Genomic DNA, 10,425 nt, shown 5'->3' on the forward strand with positions numbered 1-10,425 from the left:
TCAGAATCTGGGAAAATGTGTGTGTGTGTATGTGTGTGTGTTAAGGGTGGATTCAGATTGCATTAGCCCAGATGTAAGAAACTCTATACATGTGGGGGACCGAATCTTGGAGATCAATGGCACGCCAGTCCGGAATGTTCCAGTGGATGAGGTGCTCACTTCTTTTTTCTTTTTTGCTTTTTTCAAGCATTTGCATATCCTCAAAGTCCAGAGAAAGGGGTCCAGACAGTCCAGCGTGATTTAAACCTTCTTTGGGCTGACACAGATGACTTTTGTGTTTAAACCTCACCTTGACCTCTGTGTGAACCCTGTGGCGTTTCCGTTAGATTGACCTGCTCATCCAGGAGACCAGCAGGCTCCTGCAGCTGACCATCGAACACGACCCCCATGGGCAGGACGGCTTGGAGGACCTAGTGGATGGGCCTAGCCCCCCACCCCCCTCAGACCTTCCCACACCCATCACTCAGGCCCCAAACCAGGACATCACCAACCTGCGAACCCGCATGATTACGTGAGTCTTAACCCACACTGGGTACTAACCCTAAATCCTAACCATAAACCCTAATCCCTTATCCTCAACCCTAAACCCTAACCCTAGTCTTTACCCATACTGGGTACTAACCTTAAACCCTAAACCCAAAAAATATTAAAGGTGTTTGGAAAGCTAAAGCAGCTTTGCCTTATTTGCTTATCTCCCCGTGTGTGCGCGTGTGTGTGTGAACAGACGCAGCTACAGCACTGATAAGTCTCCCTGCTCCAGTAACACGGTGTCTCCACTCTATCTGCGGCGGGATCTCGGACGCTCTGAGTCCCTGCGTTTGGTCAGTAACCGCACACACCGCATCTTCCGTCCTTCTGACCTCATACACGGAGAAGTGCTCGGGAAAGGCTGCTATGGCCAGGCTGTTAAGGTACACAAACAAACACACTCACACACACACACACACACACACACACATACACACACACACATACATACAAACACACATACATACACACACACAGAAACACACAAACATACAAACACAGACGCACACAGATGCACACACACATACATACATACATACAAACACAGAAATATACAAAGACGCACACACACACACATACATACAAACACACAAACATACAAACCCAGATGCACACACACATACATACAAACACAAACATACAAACACAGATGCACACACAAACACACACACACACACACACACACACGCACACACACACACACATATACATACAAACACACACACACACACAGTGTCGCACTTTACATAATAGGTACATCTGCTACAGTAAAAGGGTGTTGCTGTATCCTGATTTAGATTTCTGTTCATTTCAGTGAATGTAATTACACCTTCACTCCTTTTACATGGTGATACCAGCAGGAGGCAGCATTACGACAGATTGCGCACACGTCTGTACGTTTTCACATTAGGGTCACATCAGGTTTCCTGTAGACCCAACAGCTGCACTGTAATTATATGCAGTCAGTATAATTTCCAGAGGGGTTGGTCAGGGTTGTCCTTGTGTGAGGATGGACTGGACGCAGCCACAAACACACAACCACACAAACAAACACAACACACACACAGACACATACATACACATTGTCAAACACATACATAACCACAAACACAACACACACAGACACATACACACATACCTCATACACAGACATCACACACACACACACACACACACACACACACACACACACACACACACACGCGCGCATACACACACACATAACATACACTCATACACACCTACAGTTGTGCTCATAAGTTTACATATCCTGGCAGAATTTGTGATTTTTTTTATATTTTTCAGAGAATAATAATGTTAATACAACTTTTCTTTTATTCATGTTTAGTGGTTGGGTCAAGCCATTTATTATCAAACAATTGTTTTTGCCCTTTTTCTAAATCATAAGGACATCAGAAACTACCCAAATGACCCTGATCAAAAGTTTATATACCCTAGTCTTTAATACAGTGTATTGCCTCCTTTAACATCAATGACAGCTTGAATTCTTTTGTGGTAGCTGTGGATGAGGCACGTTCTTTTCCCAGATGGTAAAGCTGCCCATTCTTCTTGGCAAAATGCCTCCAATTCCTGTAAATTCTTGGGCTGTCTTGCATGAACTGCACATTTGAAATCTCCCCAAAGTGGCTCAATGATATTGAGGTCATGAGACTGAGATGGCCACTCCAGAACCTTCACTTTTTTCTGCTGTAGCCAATGACAGGTTGACTTGGCCTTGTGTTTTGGATCATTGTCATGTTGGAACATCCAAGTGCGTCCCACGCACAGCTTCTGGGCTGATGAGTGCAAATTTTCCTACAGTATTTTCTGATAAAATTCTGCATTTATCCTGCCATCAATTTTGACCAAGTTTCCTGTGCCTGTGTAGCTCACACATCCCCAAAATACCAGTGATCCACCTCTGTGATTTACAGTAGGGATGGTCTATTTTTCATCATAGGCCTTGTTGACTCCTCTCCAAATTTAAGAATTTATGGTCGTGGCCATAAGTTCAATTTTGGTCTCATCACTCCAAATAACTTTGTTCCAGAAATCTTGAGGCTTGTCTCTGTGCTGTTTCGCATATTGTAAGCGGGCTGCTTTGTGGCATTGGCGTAGTAAGGGCTTTCTTCTGGAGACTCGACCTTGCAGTCCAAGTGCCTCCTTATTGTGCATCTTGAAACAGCTACACCACTTTTTTTTAGAGAGTCCTGTATGTCAGCTGACGTTATTTTCAGGTTTTTCTTTGCATCCCAAACAATTGAAGCTTTTGTTGGTCTACTTCAGCTTGGTTTGGTTTCAACAGAATCCCTCATTTTCCACTTTTGAGTCCGAACACTGGGTAGTTTCTGTTGTCATTATGATTTAAAAAAGGGCAAAAGCAATTGTTTGATAATAAATGGCTTGACCCAACCATTAAAAATGAATAAAGGAAAAGTTGTTGTATTATCATTTTATTCTCTGAAAAAATATTAAAAAATCACATTCTGCCAGGGTTTGTAAACTTATGAGCACAACTTTATAACAGACAGGGTCAACAGGCAGGGTTATGTGAGGTCATTTCCAGCTCTGAAGGCTACATGCCTCCCTCTCATACAGACGTCCTGTCCCGGTTGTGTGTTGTCAGGTGACTCACAGGGAGACAGGTGAGGTGATGGTGATGAAGGAACTGATCCGTTTCGATGACGAGACACAGAGGACATTTCTCAAAGAGGTAATGAGCTCCGCCAGGATCCAGCCATCATGTCAGACTCCGCCCACCATGTCAGGGCCTGTACCTGCTGTTTCCAGGTTCAGAGTTCCTGTACAGTAAAGCACACAGAGAACCAGGATGAAGGCTGTAAGGAAGCTCTCAGAACTCAGGCCTCCTGCGAAGAGTGGAGGAGTCAAGGCTGGAGGACTTTAACTGTCTCCCTTCACACAGGTCAAAGTCATGAGATGTCTGGACCACCCGAACGTTCTGAGGTTCATTGGGGTTCTGTACAAAGACAAGCGGCTGAATTTCATCTCTGAGTACATCAAAGGAGGCACCCTAAGAGACATCATTAAGAAAATGGTGTGTGTGTGTGTGTGTGTGTGTGTGTGAGGCACCCTATGAGATATCATTAAGAAAATGGTGTGTGTGTGTGTGTGAGAGTATGTTGGTGTAAAAGGGAGTGTGTATGTGTTTGAGTGTGAGAGCATGCATGTGTGTGACAGTGAGTTATCTGTTGTGTTGCTCACGCTGTCTGGTGTATACTGCATGTCTTAGTCTACATATAATAAATAAAGATATATATTGTTTCTGTCTGTTTCTCCTGCGCAGGACAGCAACTATCCCTGGAACCACAGAGTGAGCTTTGCCAAGGACATCGCGTCTGGAATGGTGAGTGGGACATGTACCATTGTCCATTACAAAGACGGCACATCCCAGACTCCTGGAGCTGTCCAAATCTGTGCGTGTCAGCCCATGGCTCCATCTAGTGGCCAATGGGAGACCAGATAAATTAAAAACAAGTCACACGACACATCGGCTTTTCCCATGCAGAAATAAAAGCTGGAGCTGGTTCAGGGTCAGTGCCCTGGGGGTTCATTCCTCGGACTTGTACATCTTTCCTTTCAGCACATGCCATAAGGAAGGCTGCATCTCCAGGGCTTATATGGTCTGTTTCTCAGAGACGTCTCCCTCAGGCTCCTCTGGTATGTGACTTGTTTATGTGCTTTATTCCGCAGGCTTACCTGCATTCCATGAACATCATCCATCGTGATCTCAACTCCCACAACTGCTTGGTCAGAGAGGTGAGCGTCACCTGCAGATATAAGTGTCTTTTCTTTATGGATTTAGGCAGGCTCACCTGTCCTGTCATCTGTCGCTGGATCCATAGCACACACACAGGAGGTCGTTTGTACTGAAACAACAAAGGAATAATGTCTTGATATGAGGAGAGGACAAGGGTTAGGGTTAGGATTAGGGTTGGGATTGGGATTAAATTGGGATTAGGGTTATGGTTAGGGTTAGGTTAGGGTTAGGGTTAAATTAGGGTTAGGATTAGGGTTAGGGTTAGGTTACGATTAGGTTAGGGTTAGGGTTAGTTTTAGGTTAGGGTTAGGATTAGGGTTAGGATTAGGGTTAGGGTTAGGTTACGATTAGGGTTAGGGTTAGGGTAGGGTTAAACCTCTCAGAATAGAGTTCCTGCAAACTGAGGAAAATCCTTTGTTGTACTTTTTGCTTGTGAGGTTGGTATTCTGGCATTTGTGAGAACACGGTGTTCTCTCTGTCCTTAGAACAACAGCGTCGTGGTGGCAGACTTTGGGCTTGCACGACTTATGGTGGAGGACAAAAACCAGGATCCTCTGGGGAAGCTGCCAGGCCTGAAGAAGGCTGACCGGAGGAAGCGGTACACCGTGGTGGGCAACCCCTACTGGATGGCCCCGGAAATGATCCACGGTTAGTGCTCTTTACTCTGCTTTCCCTTTTTAAGGGTGTTTCTAAGGGAAATAATATATTATATTCTTTACGTTGATGTTTCTATATATGTACCTTGCTCTCTGACAATAGTTCTTCCATGTTACGCCATTTGTGTGTTAAGAATAGAATAAACAGCATGGGATAATTATATAGAGTTATATATTATAATTATATAGAATTATTTGAGAATCAGAGCACTGTCTGACGTTGTGTCCCATGTAACGTTGTGTCCTGTGTAACGCTGCCTGTATAAAGATGCCTGTGTAATGCTGTGTCCAGTGTAATGTGTCCTATGTAACACTGTGTCCTGTGTAACGCCGTGTCCTGTGTAACGCCGTGTCCTGTGTAACGCCATGCCCTGTGTAACGCTGTGTCCTGTGTAATGTGTCCTGTGTAACGCCTTGTCCTGTGAGACCCTGTGTCCTGTGTAACGCCGTGTCCTGTGTAACGCTGTGTCCTGTGTAACAATGTGTCCTGTGTAACGCTGTGTCCTGTGTAACAGTGTCCTGTGTAACGCCGTGTCCTGTGTAATGTGTCCTGTGTAACGCCGTGTCCTGTGTAACGCTGTGTCCTGTGTAATGTGTCCTGTGTAACGCCTTGTCCTGTGAGACCCTGTGTCCTGTGTAACGCCATGTCCTGTGTAATGTGTCCTGTGTAACGCTGTGTCCTGTGTAACACTGTGTCCTGTGCTCTTTCTCTCTGCCCCACAGGGAAGAGTTACGATGAGAGAGTAGATATCTTCTCCTTCGGCATCATGCTGTGTGAGGTGAGAGTAGGATGGGACGTCTCATCTCAAACAGACTCTATATAGATATATACAAGAACATTTTTATATATATATATATATATATATAAACAGGAACATATATAAATAAATACAGACCACATCATATACAGAGATATATATAAATAAATATACAGACCTCATCATATATAGGGAGATATATAAATAAATATATAGACCACATCATATATAGGGAGATATATAAATAAATATAGTGAATACATCAGGCAAATGCCAGATTGTTTCAGCTGCCTGGACTCCCTTACAGATCATAGGGCGGGTGAACGCAGACCCGGACTACCTGCCCCGAGCCGTGGACTTTGGCCTCAGTGTGAAGGGCTTTCTGAAGCACTACTACCCTGCAGACTGCCCGCCTGCCTTTTTCCCCCTGGCTGTCCTGTGCTGTGACCTGGATGCTGAGAAGCGGTAAGGCCTCCAACCCTTGTGCATGTCCTGGGTCCTACTGGAGCCCAGAGACCCTGGACATGAGATGAGAGTAATCAAATCACTGCATCTATCACATGAGACAAACCCTGAAGATCCTTAGCTTCCTGTTTCTCCAGCCAGCAGTGTGTGCAGTACATGCAGAGATGCATTGGCTCTTTCTTAAAACACACCCCGTTTAAAATGTAGTGACTTTCTTAGTGGGCCCTTGTGTGTGTGTGGGAATGATACTGTTCGTTTGTGGGACTGATGCTGTGTGTGTGGGACTGACACTGCATGTGTGGGACTGACACTAATTATGTGTATGGGATTGACAATGTGTGTGTGTTTGGGACTGATACTGCGCGTGTGGGACTGACGCTGTGTGTGTGTATATGGGACTGACACTGTATGTATGTGTGGGATTGACAGACTGACACTGTGCATGTGTGTGGGACTGATACTGAGCGTGTGAGACTGACACTGTGTGTGTGTGGGGGACTGAAGCTGTGTCTGTCTTTCACAGGCCGGCGTTCACAAAGCTGGAGGAATGGCTGGAGAACCTGAGGATGCACCTGAACATGCGGCTGCCTCTGGTGTCCGAGCTGGAGCAGGTGCAGAAAGACTTCAGGCAGAACCACCTGAATGTCAGCAGCGGACTGCCCAATCACCAGGGACAAGCTGAGTAGGAGGCGGGGCTTAAGAGGGCGGCATTCAGCAGGACCCGGAGAGCAGCCTGGTTGGGCTGGAAGTGTTCCAGACTGTTGAGGTTCTGCCCATGACAGGAGGACCACAGGAGGGGTGGACTGCCACTGCAGTGGAGGCGGGGTTTCAGGACTCCACAACTTTGGAATGCCCCCCCAAGGACTGAAGCCCCCCCCCCAACAATGCCCTGTATCCTCTGGACTTGGGGTCTTCCATTGTGAGCTTTGTGACTGAACCCAGTGGGTGATTGGTGATGTCCCTGTTGCCGTTGGTTATGAGCCATCTGTAGTACATCCATCAGCTTCTTATGGTTTACCAGTGCCCTCATGCTCTCACTCGCTGCGTGTTTGAGGTGGAGCTGTATATTTGAGGTGGCGCTGCATTTTTAAAGGTGGAGCTGTGTGTTTGAGGTGGAGCTGCATGTTGGAGGTGGAGCGTGAGGTTTATGTTTATATTGTGTGAGATTTTTGTTTCTCAGATTAGCTTGTTTGGTTTACTGCTAAATGTTGCAGTGTTTAAAGCATAAGGTTTTAAAATGCTAACGGCGCAGGTTTAGGGGCATGTAGTGCATGCTTGTAAATACTCTGTTTTTCTGCCCATTTTATCCTAGTGAAGTGTCACTCAGTGCGTAGTTTAACACAGACCCAGGTAAGGTCATCGCGTTTACAGAGCGATGTCTTCAGTTTGGGCTTTCAGTTCATCAAGCGTCAACAATGTTTTGTGTCACACGGTACATTCCTCTAAGTTTGCTATCTCTTCACATTCTGAATTACACTCTGTCTCTGCCCTAGAGGTGAGCTGGCATAAGACATCCTAGTCCAAAACAATGCATATATAGCTAATTCTATTACATATTGTAAAGGTTTTAGATATTGTAATTGTACAGACATTATTTTGTATACGGTTGTAACATTGTCATATTTTTATTGGGCTTCTTGTTGAAATGAAAGGAGCTTGTCTGGTTTGTGTCATTGGGAGACTACCTTCTCATACACATGTTGGGAGGTGTAGTGTACCAGGCATGTGGCATCCATGCTTGTCCTCTGCGCTTCCTCTCCTGATGTCTCTCACACTGTCTTTTCATACTGTCAACAGCAGGCAGTAGCATAACACAAACTGAAATATTTATTAATGGCTCACAAGCAGGTGAAAACCACGATACTCGTGCAGTGTTCAATCATAGCTCAGTAAGGAGCTAAGAGCAAGTTCCTTAAAGATAATCTCATCCATACTTAAATGGACTACCTGATAATATCATCGGTACTGAAATGGATTACCTGATATTTGTGGCCAGGCTCTTACAAAGTTGATCCTTGTTCAGTTCTAGGACCAGGTGTATTTCTGCTCCTAGTCCTGTCCTTAGATGACATATCTGTCTAGGGCCCGTGCAACCTCGACAGGTTATATGTAGGATCTCACAGATGTCTGTATCCCGCTGTTGTGTACATCTCCCTGTGGGAGACGTCCTGTTTACACAAAGCTGCTGGTTGTAAATATCTCCCGTGTTTTTGTCACATCCAACTCCCTCCACCCTTCTGTCTGTCTGTCTGTCTGTATGTCTGTCTGTCCATCTGTCTTGGCTGGCTCTCAGTTCTTCCACTTCCTCGACAGCAATCAGCTGTTCTCTTAACTGAACAAATATTATTCTGGAAGTAAACACAGAGGAGGAAAGTATGTGTACAGTAGTGGTCACAGCCCAAGAGATGAAAAAATAAACAAATGGAAGAAAAAGGAAAAAATCAGCATCTCTCTTTTTTTAATACAGCCACTAATCTGTTCCACTGTAATCTCTGTTCCACTGTAATTTCATTTGTATAGATTTTCATTTGCACTAAATAAGAAAAAGGCTGCCAATAGAAATATGGCACTTTTTTTGGTAACCCAGAAATTAATCCTATGTGTGACCTAGGAAGTACAACATGTCGAGTAGCTGCATTTGAACCCAAGAGCTTGTCTGTATGTTTTGTCTGTATGTGAGACATCTATTAGACTGTGCATTTCTGTGAATGCGCAGGACAGAGAGAGAACAGTCGTGTTCCTTCCTCACACATTTCAGGCTCTTTGTATATTCTTAGCTTCACTGATCTTCTTAATATAATAGATGTTGCTTATGAAAGCCATATGAAATTGACATCAGATGAAGTGTGATGAAATTCACACAACATGTGCACTTAAAATATACTGTAAAATAATTTAAGTTACACAATGTTGCACCAACCAGTCTGAAGAATCTCAACCAAATTTAAGGTATACAAACATTTGTTGGTAAATGGCTGTTATTTGAGTACTTAATCTTTGTGTTTTCTTGGGGTTTGCTGCACAGGGGTTAGGGTCTTTGGCCCATCTGCTGCCTGAGAAGGTCCTCTGTGAAAGACGTGACTGCTTATTCTTTGAAGTGATTGCTTCTTCATATGATGTCATGTTCACGTTACACTGAAGCACTGCTCAGCCTAACTGTAAACACACTAATGTCCTTGTCTAGTATTCAACACTGAAAGTCTAGCTCAGGGCATAATGACTAAGACCACTAGTCACCAGTTGGTGTTAGCAACCAGTTCCAGTCCCAATAATAAAGTCCCAGTGTGCATGTTCGCTGCTCTTTAACATCACTCTGCATGTACAGCAAGGTGGCGCTAGAGTGTACATTTCTTTCAGTGTATACAAATGCTGTATGGGCATGTTACACTGGACGTGTTTCCGGCATTTTCTCGCTAGTTAATTCCGAGCATGACGATCCCGTGAGCTTCTGTGTGACGTCCTGCTGCAGGACGTGTTTGCAGAGGAGCTGTTTACCTCCTGATATTGCTGTGCCTTTGTTGTATGCTAGCCTTGCCAACGACTTGTAGTGCGGTTTGGATTTATTCATTTATTTATTTTATTTTTTTTTGTAACATAAATCTAACGCTGATTTTATATCACTGCTGAACTGCTGAAATAAGAGATTCTCTTTTCTCTATATTTGTACTGTATTCTCCATGTCTCCATAGTCCAGTTTGGTATTTACTTTCACAATTTTGTTCTTTTGATTTAATTTTTTTACACAAGCTGTGAAAAAATGATTCTGCACTTTAAATTCTGGCCATGAAAATTAAGAATCCAAGGAGTTGACTGTATGATTTCACTTGGAATAAAACTGTCGCTCTGTTACACTTAAACCTTGGACTGGAGTTTTTCTATCAAGCTTGGCTGGAGTTCATTTGCTACAACAATGAAGATTTTGTCAAATTTGGGATGATGTTTGGTTCAAACAAGTAAAGACCATTTGTAACAAATATAAAACTGTTGGAATAATAGATTGAAAATAAAGTATTGAATATGTTTAAGACAACATACCTTAAAATGGAGTAAAACTTACTGCTTTGGCTTGAAGGTCACTGAAAGAGGAACAGGATTAAGTTTAATGGCGTACAAACAAAAAGGATAGAATTACAATTAAATGTGATAATTGACAGATAAATGGATTATTAGTGTAGGGTGAAGAGGATTCACCCCAAATATAGCAGAAACAATGAACTGAAGGAGAGTCACTAACGTGCTG

At 43.8% G+C, this 10,425-nt stretch overlaps 1 protein-coding gene across 4 annotated transcripts in view; it reads left to right on the forward strand.

Annotated features, from left to right (window-relative positions):
- limk1a (LIM domain kinase 1a) overlaps positions 1–10,042 on the forward strand; it is a 33,084-nt gene extending 23,042 nt beyond the window's left edge. For 3 of the 4 annotated variants that reach the window (XM_027004587.2, XM_027004588.2, XM_027004591.2), the window contains 11 exons: positions 46–151; positions 327–511; positions 725–911; positions 3,155–3,241; positions 3,452–3,583; positions 3,833–3,892; positions 4,240–4,305; positions 4,792–4,954; positions 5,686–5,741; positions 6,028–6,185; positions 6,709–10,042. In XM_027004587.2, the coding sequence (XP_026860388.2) occupies positions 46–151; positions 327–511; positions 725–911; positions 3,155–3,241; positions 3,452–3,583; positions 3,833–3,892; positions 4,240–4,305; positions 4,792–4,954; positions 5,686–5,741; positions 6,028–6,185; positions 6,709–6,871 (1,363 nt within the window). In that variant the 3' untranslated portion in view covers positions 6,872–10,042. The remainder of the gene's footprint in view (positions 1–45; positions 152–326; positions 512–724; positions 912–3,154; positions 3,242–3,451; positions 3,584–3,832; positions 3,893–4,239; positions 4,306–4,791; positions 4,955–5,685; positions 5,742–6,027; positions 6,186–6,708) is intronic. The other variant, XM_027004589.2, reaches the window with a different exon arrangement.
- The last annotated feature ends 383 nt before the right edge of the window (positions 10,043–10,425 follow it).

Source organism: Electrophorus electricus, chromosome 7, assembly GCF_013358815.1.
Source record: "Electrophorus electricus isolate fEleEle1 chromosome 7, fEleEle1.pri, whole genome shotgun sequence".
Taxonomy (NCBI): domain Eukaryota; kingdom Metazoa; phylum Chordata; class Actinopteri; order Gymnotiformes; family Gymnotidae; genus Electrophorus; species Electrophorus electricus.